The sequence below is a fragment of the Phyllostomus discolor genome, chromosome 6 (genome assembly GCF_004126475.2).
Source record: "Phyllostomus discolor isolate MPI-MPIP mPhyDis1 chromosome 6, mPhyDis1.pri.v3, whole genome shotgun sequence".
NCBI lineage: Eukaryota > Metazoa > Chordata > Mammalia > Chiroptera > Phyllostomidae > Phyllostomus > Phyllostomus discolor.
The window spans coordinates 40,637,522-40,655,576 of NC_040908.2; the positions used below are offsets into that span (position 1 = coordinate 40,637,522).

General features: G+C 35.0%; 1 protein-coding gene across 2 annotated transcripts in view; it reads right to left on the reverse strand.

The window, feature by feature from the left end:
• Positions 1-3,907: 3,907 nt before the first annotated feature.
• Positions 3,908-18,055, reverse strand: part of XPO1 (exportin 1) — a 45,150-nt gene continuing 31,002 nt past the window's right edge. Inside the window, exons 8-25 of one of the 2 annotated variants that reach the window (XM_028516369.2) lie at positions 17,914-17,962; positions 17,718-17,837; positions 16,227-16,355; positions 13,646-13,804; positions 12,683-12,880; positions 12,092-12,230; positions 11,508-11,689; positions 11,276-11,432; positions 11,024-11,187; positions 10,618-10,752; positions 10,097-10,280; positions 9,694-9,800; positions 7,608-7,802; positions 6,791-6,959; positions 6,136-6,270; positions 5,896-6,055; positions 5,715-5,811; positions 3,908-4,928 (exon numbers count right to left, since the gene is read on the reverse strand). In XM_028516369.2, coding sequence (XP_028372170.1) covers positions 4,782-4,928; positions 5,715-5,811; positions 5,896-6,055; positions 6,136-6,270; positions 6,791-6,959; positions 7,608-7,802; positions 9,694-9,800; positions 10,097-10,280; positions 10,618-10,752; positions 11,024-11,187; positions 11,276-11,432; positions 11,508-11,689; positions 12,092-12,230; positions 12,683-12,880; positions 13,646-13,804; positions 16,227-16,355; positions 17,718-17,837; positions 17,914-17,962 — 2,626 coding nt within the window. In that variant the 3' untranslated portion in view covers positions 3,908-4,781. The remainder of the gene's footprint in view (positions 4,929-5,714; positions 5,812-5,895; positions 6,056-6,135; positions 6,271-6,790; positions 6,960-7,607; positions 7,803-9,693; positions 9,801-10,096; positions 10,281-10,617; positions 10,753-11,023; positions 11,188-11,275; positions 11,433-11,507; positions 11,690-12,091; positions 12,231-12,682; positions 12,881-13,645; positions 13,805-16,226; positions 16,356-17,717; positions 17,838-17,913; positions 17,963-18,055) is intronic. The other variant, XM_036028021.1, reaches the window with a different exon arrangement.

Sequence of the window (18,055 nt, forward strand, 5' to 3'; positions counted from 1 at the left end):
CAACCTAGGCATGTGCCCTGACTGGGAATCGAACCTGAGACACTTTGGTTCGCAGCCCACGCTTAATCCACTGAGCTACACCAGCCAGGGCGAAATTTTTCTAACCTTTATAATACTGAAATTTATGTTTAGTGCCTCTACCATAAATTGTCATAAAGTCATGAGCTGGAATCTGTTAATTACTTACCTTAATATTTTTTGTTCACCTTTATAATCTGGTCAAAATACAGACTTCAAGTGTTGAAATAACTTGGAAGTTCATTGTATTTTTCATTCCACTGTAATGATCAAACACATTTCATATAATCGCTTGGATAATGTTTCTCTTAGAATTGAATCTTTGTTTTGTATTTCGTATTTCACTTCATCTTCCACATCTCTCCGTTTCTATAGTTCTATATACATAATCATTTACTCAATTATTGGATTAATGTCAGCTATAACTGAAACAGGATTCTTGTAAAACCAAAAATACTGACATGTCAGAATATTGTTTACTAAAGCCAAATCTTGTTTAATTTTCCAGAGGTTTACTCCAATTTTTCTCATCTCTATTAAACATGAGGATTGATTCAATTCCTAAACTACTTTTTCAGCTAAAAAAAAAAAAAAAAAAGATTTCATTTAGACATAGGGGAACAGTGGGAGAGAAACATCAATGTGTGGTTGCCTCTTGTGTGCCCCCTACTGGGGACTTGGCCTGCAACCCAGGCTGGTGCCCTGACTGGGAATCAAACCAGTGACCTGTTGGTTCACAGGCCTGCACTCAATCCACTGAGCTACACCACCCAGGGCAACCCATTTTTAATATACTAACGAGACTTGGTATTTCAGAGATTTCTGTCATTTGTGTAAGATCAATAAAAAACCATTATACTTAAAGCTTTGTTTGATAAATACATATAATCACTATTACATTCGTTTTTTTCATGAATTTCATATATATGCAACTTTACATACATACTCCCTTCATGCCTGTCTTTTTTAGAAAGGGAAAGGAAGAGGGGGAGAGAAACACTGATGTGTGATACATTGTTTGCCTCTTGCATGCCCCTAACTTCAGGCTCCAGCCCTGACTGGGAATCGAACCCTTACACTCAATCCACTGTTACCCCAGCCAGGGTCATGTCTTTGTTTTGGAGAAGCATCAATTTTGTTGCATGAGTTAGGTTACCCCCGCTTTTGTTGCTAAATACTATCATATTTTTATTTTTAAAAAGATTTTTAGGGGGTGAAGGGAGAGAGGAAGAGTAACATCAATTGGTTGCTTGTTATGTGCCTCCACCAGGGACTGAACCTGCAACCCAACCATGTACCCTAGCTGGGAATTGAACTGACCACTTTTTGCTTCCTGGAACAACACTGAACATCAGCCATCAAGACTGGCCACCTTTTGCTTCATGGAACAACACTGAACCAACCCAGCCACACTAGTCAGGGTCATGATACTCATTAAAAAAAAATTTGCAACTGCAATCTTAAAAAATCACGAGCTAAAACAGAACTTAATTGCTATATACATTAACAGGTTTCAACCTTGGATGATACATTTAACCATTTCTATCCATGTGCACATAACCAGCAATAACCACCATATACAGTCAAACCTTGGTTCTGGAACAATTTTGGTTCTCAGCCAAGTTGTTCATGGAAAACATGTTTCAACTAACAAAACTTTGGGTCTTGATTCTCTAAATAAACAAGACATTCATGCTGATACCTGTATGATCAAGTCACCTGTCTCTCAGGTGACAAAAGATTTTTAAAATTGCTTCAGTTTTGCATAACTACTATATATATATATATATATATATTTTTTTTCTGCTTTGATTTCCAACAGATTCAGCTATTTTAAAGGAATGTAAAGTTTTCAAATTTTTTACCTTGGATATTTGTTTTTAATAGTTATACTTTATGCCAAAAACTGCATACATATTTACTAGTTATACATTAAAAATAAAATCAAAGCAAAAAATTATTCAGGAGCTGAAAGTGTTGCCCCACAGATAGTGTTTCCCCAAAACTATTGTTAAAAACAACACAAAAACTGATGTAGTAATATAACTACATAACTATAGGATAGGGATAAAAAGAAATCCCCCTGAAGGGCTATTTTCCTATTGCAGTATAAACTGAACTGGCAGAAATGCTAGGTATTTCTCACATGTTACTAAGGCAGGAAACCCATTTCACCAATGATCAAGGTATCTTATAACAATTAGCTTCAACTAATGAGTTTATGAAATTTATATCAATTTTATCACATCACAGGAACTGAGGCCAAATCTCAACCTATACCTTTATTACAATTACAAATGCACAACCCCTTCAGTCCAACTATTTTGCTTCTAAAAGTTTATTAGTTGTATATACTCACATGAGGATTAACAGCAAGAAACTCACCTCTGGGCCAGAAAATGTCCTAAATGCTTTACATGTTAACAGATTTAATACTTAGCTTTATATGTATTTCCATTTTACAAACTGAGGTTTGGAGAATTAAGTGATTTGCCTAAGTTCATACACAAGGACTTATGGGTAGGTTACAAGGATAAGAATTTTGGAAATCTGGTAGGCCTGTCAGCATCTATACAACATACTAGTGAGATGGAACTAAATATGCTGCTCGTGCTACTGAAACATACCCATGGTTTTATAACTAAAAATTAGTAACCTTGTGTATAAATAATCCCATTTTACATAAGGAAATTGAGGTTCTGAGAGGCTGAATGATTTGCTTAAGGTCACACAACTAATGCTGGAGCTGGAATTCAAACCCTGACAGGGCTCCAGACTTGACAATCACTATGTGACACTGGTTAAATTCATTACGTTATATTCATTCAATGGGATATATTACAGCCCCAGAAAATGACAAAGCTGTGCATATTGGTATGTGACAGTATGCAAAGAGTAACCCTAAGTAAAAAGGATCCCAGTGTTCTCTTACAATTAGCTATTGTTTGCCTAAGAACTGTATCATGAAGTCAGGGACTTACAAGCATGTAAAACTTTGGGGTGTATGTGCACTTGCCTGATGAAATAGAATATCCCTCTCATGAGATCCACATTAAATAAAAACTTAAATTTGACTTTCTAATTGTCTATGAATTTTTCCTTGAATGTGTCGTTTATACATCTTAAACTTTACAGAAATTATTTGTTTATATTTATCCTTAATTTAAAGGTGTAAATTTACTTCTGGCAGTAGTTTCTAATTCAAAGTGGACTACCCTGCTTCCAAAGCCAAACCTTGGTTTCTTGCAACATCCCAACCATTATCATCAAGAGGCTAGTGAGGCTTTGGGGAGCTAACAAAATTAATACAGGAACATAATTGGAAAGTGACAGGTATTCTAAACCAACGGTATGTATTTTATATAGCTCATTGAAACAGAGCAAACATGTCTGCCTAAGCTCTCTTCCTGATTCAAGAAAACACCTGAAAATACTTTTAGGCTTTACACCAATAATTAAGACTGAATCAAAGACTTTAATAGAGCTAAAATTTGAAACAAAGTCTTCTAATATTCCTCTTTGAATAAATTCCTAACCATTTGAGTTCTAGAAATAAACTGCTTTATGCAGGATTATAGTGTACCGAAATGATGGCAGTTTTGCCACAGACCTAAGTTAGGAATACAACCCTTTAAATGCGTAGGCTTTAATGTAGTTTATAAAGACACTCTTTAATCACAAATAAAGGTAAAGTGTATCAAAGATTTGTTTCTTGGGAACAGGTGTCATATTCATTTTACCTGCTCCCCCCCCACCCATTTAAAAATATTGTATGTCAACAGGTTTCCAGTGTCACTTTAAAATGTAATACCTAAACATAAATAACCACTTTAATTAATATAGGAATAATTTTGAGCCAATAAAATTAATGTAAACCAAGTTTATTCTGCTTTTTTAAGTAGTGTTCTTAAAGCACTACAGCTTGGTAAACAATGTAAATTAGTATAAGTCATCTCAAAAGCCAGTTGTTTTGTTTTTTTTTTTAATGAGTTGTTAAAAAGATGCAGCCTATTCTAACAGGATAAATATTTTTAACCATTTCACTTTGAGTTAATGAAGGCTCACAAATGAGCAACACTCCTCATTGAGGAAAACAAAAAGCTGTTGTCGACAAGCGACAGCACACACACACAAAACCAAAAAGAACTGTGTAAAAATAACTAACTGTGTTCACATATTTTTGAAGTTGCTTTACAATGGGATGATATGCACATGATCTTGCTGCAAACTTGCCATACAGACTTGTAAATACATGTAGTCTAGACAAACAATTCAGTCCAAGAGGTGCTAACTTCAGATAATGCAGCACTATAATCCTTTTAAGAATGCAATTTGTTTTACTCATTATTTTTCTTCTAGGCTGAAATACAGGCCAGAAAGAAAATGCTCCCTAATTAAAAATTGGTATTGTTTACAGAAAAAAAAAGTGTACTTTTGCATTAGAATTTACAAGTATATGTTCAAATCCAATTTGCCTCCTCCCCCCATCCCAACCACAAAACGGGCATGAAGTAGAATTTTTTAAAAATGCCTTAATTTTCAACTTCATGCAAACTAAAGATGACCAAAACAAAAGCTTTAACAATGGAAGGTATTTCACAGAAAATTTCTTATACAAAAACACTTAAGAAAAAGGGCCACTAGGTGACATTTTAATTTACAAATTGGCATCATTTTGGTCGACAAATATCCAGATGCTGTTTTCTTCTGCTAACAAGAGTTGCAGAGGAAGAAAAAACAAACAAACAGAATGACTTCTGATTTTAATCACACATTTCTTCTGGAATTTCATGTGGATTAAGGATGCCAGGGACAGACATTTGAAGTTTATGTTTCTCTTCTTGAGCCTGTCGAAGGGCTGTTTCTCTTTCTTCCAAAAACAGATCAGATGTATCTTCACCTGCAAACTCCTGCAAAAAAGGTCAACATAAGTGTATTACAAAAAAATTAATAAATCTTTAGGGATAAAAAAGTACAAATAAGCACATCCCTATTTATACAAGGGATATACTTTTCTCATCAATTGGTTGGGTTTAAATTATGTTATGATGTGGCAGAATTAAAAATCAAAAGTGTTAGTGGAGGAAGAAAACGTTGTAAGACAGTTCTAGTATGAGAGAAAAATTCTTCATAAGCAAAGATAACAAGAAAGCTGTTTTTTCCCCTTAGACTAGTGATCAAGTTTAGCTGTAATTGTCTTCATAGCTGTATTTTCATTCTCCTTTGCATTTTCCTTCTACTTTATGAATCCTTTTTTATACTAAGCTACATTCCTTCTGCCCCTCCCTCCTTATTAATTTTAGAGGAGAGGATGGAGGAAGAGAAAAGAAAAACAACCGATTGCCTATTGTAACACCCAATTGGGGGCCAAACCCAGGCAATGTGCTATGACCAACCAGGAATCCAACTGGTGACCTTTCTTTCGCCTTGCTGGACAATGCCCCAACAAAATGAACACCAGTCAGGACCAAAATGAATTAATATCAAGTTTCAAAAGAACCCCCCAGTATTTCAAACCTGTACTGTTTCTGGCCTTGACTTAGTTTTTCATTCTATAATCAATCTCACATTAGTAAGAACGTATAGTATTTTAAAAGTCCATTCCTTTTACACTATGAATAGAGTGATTAATTCTACAATGCATTTAGATCATAATTAAGTCTCAATAGTCCTGCAAATGTAAACAAAATACGTACCTTTATTTGTACTAGGAAATCCCTAAGGTGTTCCTTGAAAGCAGGAATATCCTGATTTAAGCTGAAAAGCCCCGTCACAAAGAGCTTTACTTGAGCACTGCAAATCAAAACATAACAACTAAAATAATCAATCACCTTTTTAAAAATGAAAATTTTGTTTATTACAATTATATATATTTACTCTTGTAGATGAGGGAATGCAGATTTAAGGAGATTAGCCACATATTCCTGAATAAACATTTGGTTGTTAACTGGATTCCCAGGATTTAATGGTGTACTTATTTTTCCTTCTTCAACCAAATTAAACATATATGCAAGTATTGACGCATGCATTGTCAAACCTGTTGATAAAAAGAACATTATTAACTCTAAGATTTAATAACAACTAAAACACAGCATTTTTATAGCTTCAAATTCTTACCAGCAGTATGTGAGGTGTCTGTCACAACAGAAAAGATATGTTGAAGAATATCACAAAAATAAGTTTGATAAAAACTCTGAGCTGCAGCTTCCTCTTGTGCAACGTTTTGTAAGAGTGTAAAAAGGATCTGTAAGCCTAAAATACACAAAACATTGATAAATTACAGATCGATAAACATTATTCATAATAGTATTTCACAAACTATTGTGATTCAAAGGCCATTCTCCCTTTTTTTAAGCTAGTGATTATTTGCTTAAATTACCTTGAATCAGTAATGGAGTTCAACTAGAATCAATGTCTGTTTACTTATAGTGTAATGGTAGTAATGGTTATTATAGTCTATGTCTGAAGAATCAGTTGCTTCACTCTATCTATATCCACACCAAAAACAGCACAACCTAAGTTGAAGTTCCTATATGCGTAAGTGATGGTCTTCTTCCCACCTTAAATTTTATGCCCACCTCCCCGTAACTAATCCTGCCTATGGACTTTGTCTGAAACAGACACTGTTTTTAGGATTTACTCAGACCTAGATATACAATTGAAAAACTCTGAAAAATCTGTGACAAGTAAAGTGATAGATGTATCTATAAGTGTCTCTATTCTGTAGATTGGTAGGCAAATTTAAAAAAGGACATCATCTCTATGCATTTACCTGTATCGGCAACATTTCTCATAGTATGTTTGAATGCCCAAATAATGGAATCCAAAACAAGTTTAAATTGTGCAGGTGGAATAGCCAGAAATGCTGGGAAACAATGAGAATTGACAGCCTGAAGTAGTAAGAAAAAGTTTGTTCTATGTTCAGGATATTCTTCAAAGTCCTAAAAGTAAATGGTGGAAACAAAATCAAGTTTAAATACCTTAATTACACATTAAATGGGATTGGAAAAGCAAACCCTAAATTCAATATACTTGTTAGTGGAACCCATAAACATGTATGGACCCTGAAAGGCAAATCCAAAGACAACAGAATTCACCTCTCATTGGAGATGAAGTTACCATTTATCAAACAAATCAATTACAAAAATGAGGAAACACAAGGTCACATTATCAAAGAACCCATTGAAATGCATGTGAAGAATACTTTTTCTAATAACTAAGACTATTGTTATCACTTAATTTTAGTGACTTTGAGACCATAATACAGATTAGAAAAATTGCTAGTTACTGTGTAAATTTGTACACTAACAACATTTCTCGGTTAATGTATTTTCTCATGGCTTAACCCGTATTATACTTTTGTAACTGAAAATGTAGGCCTGCCTTTTTATTTAAACAAATAAATATAAATTTTTAATGTCTAAAATACACCAAGATTTGAATAAATGCAAGTTCCCATTTGAATGTTACAATCCATTTGTTTGCTTTTTTAAAACAAGCACTTCCCTAATCTACAAGTGCAAACATTAAACTCCAGAATTTATCCTGCAGAATTTCCCATTTTATAACTGAAACGTAAATCATGTTACCTTATTTATCATATTCAATGTGCATTCAAAAACAGCATCAAATATTTGAGGTATTTCAGCTGTTATATGTCCTCCCAACTTGTTGACAATTATAGCCATAGTACTAAGCACTTCTGGTTCTCTAGCAGCTGGGACATTTCTCTGATAATCAATGAGAACTGCATCCAACAGAGGAGGAACAAAATTTTCAGCTACCTGTTAAAAAAAAAACAACAACAAACTTTTAAGTTTTAATCTACGCATTTGGTCACTATTATAAAAAGCTAGGTCCTGTCATCTCTAAGGTTGGTGTACTATAAACTGGAAATCCTGTGCTTTGAGACTAGTGTTTTTGTACACCAAAACATTTTACTAACACCAGCCAAGACATCACAATAGGCTGGGAAGGGACAAGAAGATATTGCTCAAATTGATAATTACCAAGGAAACTAAGACCCAAAAACCAAGTGACTGACTCAGAGCTTTGGTGGCACGATGAGGATTCTAGGCATACTATATATGCAGAAGGAATAACCTAATAGAAAGGAAAAGTGTTCCTAACCAAGATTGTACCAGTTTCTTCAACAGATAATATCTATAAAAACCAAGGTACTCATATCTGTATCTAACCAAAAGTACACACTTGATGTATTTTAATAAAACAGCTATCACTTCTCATAAAAGTACCAGAAACAATGCACCAGAAAGACTATATGTAATTTCCATAATTCTCAATAGTCATATTAAGGTATAATTTCTATGCTTTTAATAGGTTCTCTAGTAAGATGTATACAATAAATACAACCAATGCTTTGTTAAGTGAAGACTGCTAGTTAGTAAGCACCCTACTACACAAAACAGGTTTAGTAAGTTGTGATGGATAAGAACAAAATTGTATTTCGAATTACTTCGTACCTCTCATTTCTTCTCTTGATACTGACTGAAATAATTCTTTCCCTACAAACTGGATATGAGGTGTGTTTGAATAGCTTTGAATTCACTGCCCCAAGCATTTACACAAATCTTCGTTGTAAAATATAATGATGCCATCTTTGCAATTATCACCATTGATACACCTGAAATTTGCCCAAGCTATTGTAAATTATGATCTTCATAATTCCGTCAATGCACCCTTTTTAACTTTCCAATTTTAATTAGTTCTGCTCTTATAATGCACATGTCCAAGACTTTTCAATGTTTAAATCTGATACCTTGAGAATTCTAGAATTGTTTTTCTGGATAAATTTCCTGAAAATTATTTCTTTATCAACTGAAACAACATGACAATTTCCAAGTTATGCAAGTAGCACACTTGTCAATCACCATCTCCACCCAGCAGTGTTAGCAGGATAGGACTTTTTGTAATGTTTCAAGGACCAAGAAAATGAAAAAGTTTAACAATAATTAAAAATATTTTACATCTTTCCAAGTTGAGGCACATGGAACTAATTTATTTTCTGAAAACCATGTTCCTTTCTGGAAATGATTTAAGACTAAACGCAGTAAGAGAGTAAAAGACCCTCAAACTTTCAGCCCAGGAAGCACTTTCACTGAAGAAGCAAACTAATGGTCACTTTGTAACTTGCTTTGAAAATCATGAACATTTCAGATGAAATTCATTAGTATTTCATCTGAACTCGATTACCTATTCATAAAAAAATTAAAATGACCCAATCTCAGCAACCTTGCTACATATCACCGCCTTCTCCAAAAAAAACCCCAGCAATTTCTTTGGAAGATTGCTTATAACTGCTATTATTTTTAAGTACTCAAGGACCCAGAATCCTGTAAAATAATCCCAAATGTAGACACTGAAATTATCTTTACTTTTTAAAAGATTTTATTTATTTTTAGAGGGTAAGTGAAGGTGAGAGGGAGAAAAATATCAGTGTGTTTCGTACACCCCCTACTAGAGACCTGGCCTACAACCCAAGAATGTGCCCTGACTGGGAATCGAACCAGCAACACCTTACTTCACAGGCTGTTCAACCCATTGAGCCATACCAGCCAGGGTTGAAGTTACTTTAAATCAGCCAAATGCATACAGAAATAAAGCATATTCCATAGAGTGCAGCATCAACTTCAACAAAAAACACATCTCACTTACCATCTGTGGATCATTAGACCGGCTCACCCAACCAGATATTAACTTTAAAGTTTCCCTTTTTACTGTTCGCATACTTCTAATCAACGGTTGCTTTGTAACCATCTCACCTAAAAAATACAATCAAGTGGAAACCAACTTGACAACTAAAATTCTATACTGGTAAATTACATGTGCTTCCAATATTATTTACCATTAAAAACCTAAAGAGAAATTTATTGAAGAAATAATACTAATTTTATAAAGTAAGGGGCATGCAATTGGTTAAAATTACCTAGGATTATCTGGAGGAAGGTTTATTTAAAATCTGTTAGAAGTATAAAATGCTTACACGAAGGCAGCGCATGTTGCCTTAGTGTAATAACTGATGCAATATAGCATTCCATAAAAACTCAAAATCACTTACCATTGGCTTGGATAGCTGCAGAAATATTTTCACTGAGGCACTTGTATACATTAAGCATATCTAAGTAAATTCTTCCAAGCTGAATTACAAAGGGGTGTCCCACAGCTTTGCAGGCTCTCACATTTGTTTTCAATATGCTACCGAGCTGCTTGACTGTTTCAGGATCTTTAAGTATATCCACATTCTGTGAAACAAAAAGTATCCATTAATCACATGAGAATTATCCTTGTAATTACTAAAGCAAAAAGCACTACCCACCTTATTTCAAAATCATAGTCACATTTGTTAATCCCAAATGGTGTAACAAACACAGAAGTTTATTACCAATACCTACAACTAAGAGTAGTGTAAAATATTCCCAATTTTCCAGCAAAACAAAATTAAAAATACAGTATTTTAAAAGACTGTGGAAAAGCACAGGTAACAATTTATCAATCAACATGTCGATAATATGGAATTCAATACTTTTATAAATAATCTTAAATTCCAGTATAATTTTTACAAAAAGGAATATAACTTACTTTGGTTGCCTGCTGGATTATGCTATCCCAAACTTGATTAGGAAGTAGCATGTATTTTTCTATCAAATGTTCTTGTACTGTTTGGTCTGTTTGTGCACCAATCATGTATCCCACAGCTTCATAAAATGTATGGACCTATGTTAAAAGGCAGACATTTTACTTTTACACTGTAATAAGGGAAACTAGGCAATTCAGGCATGTACTAAAACAAATTTAATTAAAGTGCCAGAAGTAATTAATATAAGGTAAAAATATAGCCTAACCAACTTCTGGTTGAATTTCTGCTTCACTATAAAAACCAGACACCTGAACTGAACCTAATAGTGGCATTCCTTCTAGTCCCATTAATTAATTCTGACTAAAACAATAGTTACTTTCTAAGAAAATATGCTAAGATCTCCCATACCTGTTGAGGCTGAAGATCACAAATTATAGTGTTAATGTTGTTCAAAATTTCATCAATAAATGGCATTACTTCTCCAACCTGAACCTGAACAAAGTGCCTGCGACATTTCTGAGCTATTTTAATGAAAGTATCACAAGCCATGTCTTGGACTCCATCATGGGTCTCTAATGAAACAAAAACATTCATAAAAAAAGTTAAGAAATATCTTTTGTTCAACAAAAATAAACTAAATAAAATATATGGAGGATTTACCATGCATGAATTCAAACAGCTTGTTAACTACCGTCTTCAAAAATTTCCAGTGAGCTCTTAAAAATCTTGGATATTGACCTACTATGTACATGATATTTGATGCAATGATAGCTTTATTATCTTTGCCTCTTTTCTGTTCACATAATCCTAATAGATCCTGTAAAATAAGACAACTGTCAGTAATTTGTAACAGTTATCTAATGATTTCAGTCCACACATATGACATGCATACCTTTATAACTGTAACAAGAAATCGTTTTTCATCCTCTTCATGCATTGCTCCACTAATAGAGCCTATTGCCCAACACAGTGTATTTAAATTTTTCCATGACCACTCTGTACCATTCACTTGATTGTGAAGTTTCTCAGTCATTATTCTTTCTGTATCTACATAATCCAGATGAGTAAGATAAACTACAAATGAAAAAAAAATCCAGATGTTTAAAATGCAAAACTTAATGAACAGAAAGGTTTTTACCAAAGGAAGAGCAGCACATTAATAAAATGGCTATTAAAAGATTCAGAAACTGCCCTGGCTGGCGTAGCTCAGTGGATTGAGCGCGGGCTGGGAACCAAAGTGTCCCAGGTTCGATTCCCAGCCAGGGTACATGCCTGGGTTGCAGGCCATAACCCCCAGGAACCGCACATCGATGCCTCTCCCTCTCTCCCTTCCCTCTCTAGAAATAAATAAAATCTTTAAAAAAAAAAAAAAAAAAAAAAAAAGGATTCAGAAACTAAGTGTACCATTTTTCTTAAATATTGGCACCCCAGAGTAGAACCACATTGATAAAGATTAGATAAATAATATCAACTTACCTAATGTTTCTCTCATATTCTTATACAAATTTATGGAATCTGTATCCTTCATGAATTCTCTTACAACTTCTCCCTGATCATTTTCTACAACTAATACTTCCTCTGGTTTAGCCATACGACTAACCATCAATAAACGAACCTATTCAATAAGAAAAACCTAGTTAAATCTTTGAAATCAGCCACATCAAATGCAATGATAAAAAAAAAAGTTAAGTTATATGCACCTTAAGATACTAAATTACCCCCACAATATAAAAGAGTGAACACATTTAAAATTTAATTCTGCAACAGTGGTTCTCAAAATTTATCATGAATAAAAATAAACTATTAAATTTCTATGGCCTCATTCAGAGACATATTCAGTAGATGGGGATGGCCTAAATCTGCATTTCTAACAAACTTAGATTACTGGTGCTGCTTGTAAAAGGACAATTTTTTAGAACCTTAGCTCTTATACCAATCCCTTTCATGTTGTTTTCAATATACATGGAGAAACTGGATTCTTATTGAAGCTCATCATTTATTTGGATAGATTAGCCAAAATTGCAGTAAGCAACAGGAAGAGCACTCAACCACACACTTTCTTGTTACCTTGGATAACACGGGCAAATACAGCTGTCTCCGGGGAGGAACATCAAAATGCTGACTCCCAGACAGCAATGGAGAGGCAGATGTAGAGAATGGGCTCTCTCTATAGAGTTCAGCTGCCAAATGATTCCAGTACTCAAGACAAATCTTAAAGATTTCCGTTTCCTCCACTTCTGATACCAACAACATATAATGAAGGGCCTACAAAGACCAAAACTATTAAAATAATCCTTAACATCATTAACGAAACTGCTTTCCACTCATTATGTTATTTAGAAATAAAATTTCATGTTTTATTTTTCACAGTTCTAAAGTTTTATTATTTGTGCAACACACTATTATTGGTCTAGGAGCAAATTCTGCTTTCTACTGACAAGTCCTAAAACACTTCAAAAACCTTGAGATAGTTAGCTGGTACTGAGAGCAAAATGGTAACAACAATCCAAATACCATCAACTGATGAATACATAAAATATGATATAGCCATACGAGGAAGTATTTAGCAATTAAAAAAGGATGAAGTACTAACACGTGCAGTAACATGCATAAACCTTGGAAACATGTTAAGTGAAAAAAAAAAAGCCAATAACAAAACACCATTTATTATTATTCCATTTATATGAAAGTTTTAGAATAGAATTATTCCAGAGACAGAGCAAATTACTGGCTGTTAGGGGATAGGAGCAGACAAGAATGAGAATTTTCAATGGGTACGTATCATTCTTTTGTGGGTGATGAAATGGTTTGGAATAGACAGATAGTTGAAAACATTGTGAATGTACTAAATACCACTGAATTATATATACACTTTAAATTGGACAGTTCTGTGTTATGTGGATTACACCTCAATTTTTTAAGTAAGGTCATTAGACAATCTGAGAAATGACACGTCTACATGCTCTTTAGTAATTTAAAAAATATTACGTAAAGAATAGTATAAGAAGCCAAAAGCTCCACAAAGCTTACCTCCATGAGTGTTTCCCTGAGATTTAGTCTTTTTTCTATAAGTTGACCATGTTCCTTAAGAAATGTGCAGAGAAACAAACTGAGATTTTGAATAAAGTTCTGTTCATCATCTTTTCCATTTGAGTATGCAAGTCGAATATTGGTATTTAAAGGAAGCATCTGCAAGTTTAAATACTGTTAGTCCACATTTTAAAACCAACAGGACACTACTTTAAACTCTGAGATCCCATTGCCCTTTGACTAATACTAAAACAGTTAAATAGCTTATCCTTCACAAGAACTCCTTGGTTTGTCTTATTTTTGTATCTTTGTGTCATAGCTTTAGTTAACTGTTTTCCCTTTAATGTTGTAAGTAGTAAGATTTCTTCACATAAGTCTCTAAATTTCCCCCCGTATCAAATTTCAATTCCCCTTAATGATACTAAAAATATAAAACTTCATTCAGGTAACATACATAGTAATGTAATATTACAATTAACCTTCTAGATAACCCCATATGTATCTAATCAAAGTAGGACTGGACAATCCTCCATTTCAAAAGTGAAGATCAGAAGTAGAGCCGATAGAAGATGGAGGAATAGGTGGACGCACCGTGCCTCCTCGCACAACCAAGATTAGAAAACCAATAATTTACAACAATAATTTACTATCAGAATAACACCCAGATCCGGCAGAGAATTTATCTGAATGGAAGTCGGGCAGCCAAGAAGTTGAAGTAGACACATTCATCCGGACTGGTAGGAGAAGACGAGCCGGGTGGGCGTGGGGCTGGCTCGGGTTGGCGGCGCGCGGAGGTCGGGAGAAGGTTTGGCGCGAAATCGGCGCGACAGCCATCCGGCGCGCAAGAACGCAGCGGTGATCCCTGAGTACACAAGCTGCGGCTGGCAGACCCAGTGAGGCGGCGATTGTGGACCAGGGCGGAACTCGCGACCCAGAAGCCCAGACAAGGGTCCGAGTCCAGGGGAACAGAACTACCGCCATTGTTTTCTCCCGCCCCGCCTCCACTTATAACGTCACAATATAGCGACCGGGGTGCCCAGCCTCGGTGAGCACCTAAGGCTCCGCCCCCCACTGGAACAAGAGCGACCAGACGGGGGGGGGGGGGGGGGGACACACACAAAAAAAACCCTATGTTTTCAACAGAGCAGATCAGTCCCCCAGGACTCATCCTTTTGAGCGACCAAGAACTAGCCAATCTATCAGATGCGCAGTTCAAAACACTGGTGATCAGAAAGCTCACGGAACTGGTGGATTTTGGACGAAATTTAGATGAAAGAATGCAGATTACCATAAAACAGATGCAGGAAGACACACGGAGGAGAGCCAATAGTGAAAGGAAGGAATATGAGCCTCAAAACAATACAGTGGACCAGAAGGAAGATAGAATCAACCAAGCAGGAAAGCATGATGAAATAAGAATTCAAAAAATTGAGGAAAAGATTAAGGGCATCCAAGACACCTTTAAACGTTCCAATATCCGAATTACAGGGGTACCAGAATTGGAAGGGGAAAAGCAACAGATTCAGCACGTATTTGAACAAATAAAGGAGAACTTCCCCAATATGGCAAAGGGAACAGTCTTCCAAGAAATCCAAGAAGCTCAGAGAGCCCCAAAGAAGTTGGACCCAAGAAGAAACACACCAAGGCACATCATAATTACATTAGCCAAGGTAAAAATGAAGGAGAGAATCCTAGAAGCAGCAAGAGGTAAGGGGACAGTCACCTACAAAGGAGTTCCCATCAGACTGTCAGCTGATTTCTCCAAAGAGACCTTACAGGCAAGAAGGGGCTGGAAAGAAATATTCCAAGTCATGAAAGACAAGGACCTACATCCCAGATTGCTCTATCCAGCAAAGCTTTCATTTAGCATGGAAGGGCAGATAAAGTGCTTCTCAGATAAGGTCAAGTTAAAGGAGTTCATCATCACCAAGCCCTTATTTTATGAAATGCTAAAGGGACTTATCTAAGAAAAGAAGATAAAGAAAAGACATGTATAGTAAAAGGACAGCAAACTCACAAATATTAACAACCACACCTAAAGCAAAACCAAAAGAAACTAAGTAAACAATTAGAACAGGAACAGAACCACAGAAATGGAGGGCACATGGAGGCTGAGCAGCAGGGGGGTGGGAGGAGGAGAGAGGGGAAAAGGTATAGAGAATAAGTAGCATAGAATGTAGGTTGAAAATAGATAGGGGGAGGGCAAGAATAGTACGGGAAATGTAGAAACTAAAGAACTCATAAGTATGACACATGGACATGAACTAAAGGGGGAAATGTGGGTGGGAGGGGGGTACAGGGTGGAGGAGAGAGAAGGGGGGAAATGGGACAACTGTAATAGCATAATCAATAAAATATATTAAAAAAAAAAAAGAAGTAGAGCCGATATTAAACCAGATTTGCAATCTTTCAGTGACTTTTTAAAATGTTCATTATAATGTCTAGTTTACTCTTAATCTTGTCTAATAAGTATGTCATCACATTATAGGTTGTCTATTATAAATTGTGCTGAAATGATTCAGCTCCAACCCAACTTTTCCTAAGGCACTAAAATTTAGTCAGTGTTTAAGTGTTGTTTTACCTGTTTTAGCTGCATCATTGTCAATGTAAATAGCGTTACAAACTGTTCCTCATATTGGCTTACACTCACACCAGCAATCTCAGTGAGGCACTTCAGAGAGACATTTCGAAACATCGGAACATTCAGGAACTATTTTAATAATTTTAAAAAAAGCATGAAATTAAATTGGTGTGAAACACTTTACTTAAACTTAACACTTAAAAAAATACAGGATTTTACATGAAACAGGAAAAAAGGGCAGATAAATTATTTTGTTACTTTTTAAAATTTTATTTTAGAGAGAGGGGAAGGGAGGGAGAAAAGAGGGAAACATCAATTGGTGGTTGTCTCTCACACACCCCCCTACTGAGGACCTGGCCCCCAACCCAGGCAGTGCACTGACTGGGAATCAGACTAGCAACCCTTTGCTCCGCAGGCTTAACCCACTGAGCCACATCAGCCAGAGCTGTTATTTTATTTCCTTTTGAGGAAATTTCATTATCTATCCAATAGACAATATTTTAGGAGCGAACTGCTTTCCTTTTGATGCATTCTTGGACATCTAAAAAACACAAAGTTGCTTAGTAATTTACCTAGGACCTATTATGTGACTTTTAAGGACATCATGTTTTCTGTGTTGCCTAAAAGTAACCCAAGATTTGTAATCACTCAGGATTTTATGAGATGGGCAACACACCTATGATTAATGAAGGTGTAGGAAAACTAGCTCTCTCATATTCTATTATTGAGAAGATATAAAAACAGTGTACCATTTCTGGATGTTAATTTGGGAAGCGTCACAAATAACATAGCTATTGGCCCGATACACAAATTCATACAAAATAAATATTCGGACAAGTGCATAATGTCTTAAATATAAGAATGTTCCCTGTACTACTGTTCCAATAGCAAGACATTTTCATATAAACTATGTAATAATAAAATGGGGTCTCCAATATTATAAACTCATATATCAGAATTATTATGTTCCTAAGCCCTGAACTACCAAGCCCAAAATATAAATTATAACTGACTGCTCTTAAAGCCCTAATTCATACAGACATCTGCCAAGAAAACATTTGAAAATGTAATACAAGCAACAGTAAGTGTTCATCTCTGGAAGAACAATTATAAGGCTTCATATAGGCATTATATGTTGTTGCTTTAAATTGTCAGAAAAAAACAAAAAACTTTCCATGTTGTAGAAACATCCCTTAACTCACCTCATTGTGACCTACATAATCACCTAAAATCAAACCAAATCCTTAAGTTTTCACATGGAATTTGTGAAATTACATGATATAAGTGGATCAACTGTAAGATTTTAATAGTAATTCAAAGAATTACTCACTGAAAACTATGGAAAAGGTCCTCTGAGCAGGTTTCTTACCTTAGAAACAAGGTTGGTTATGACTATAAATGCAGAAATAGTTTTCTATACAAAAGACATTACAAACTAAGATAATACATGCAATTCTTCAGTGGCAAACAAGTGAAATGTATTCACTCTACCTTATAAATTAATGTGCTGATTAACTTGGTTTCAAAAATATATCCGAGTGGAATCCAGTTAAGAAATCTGAGCAACGTTTCCAACGTTGCATGTACAAGCGGAGCATTTTGGGAATTTTCCTGCAACAAAAACATACCTATAAATAATTATCTTTTTGTAACTGTTATTTTAAAAAGTGAAATTAAAAGCACTTACCATCACAAACTGACACAGCTGAAAAATTTGTGAGAATTCATTGCACATGCTAAAAAAAAAAAAGTGACCAGTTTAGAAGACAAATAGAAATAAATATTGTAATTATTTACATACTAACAAATATAAAATTTTAGCAATCTGG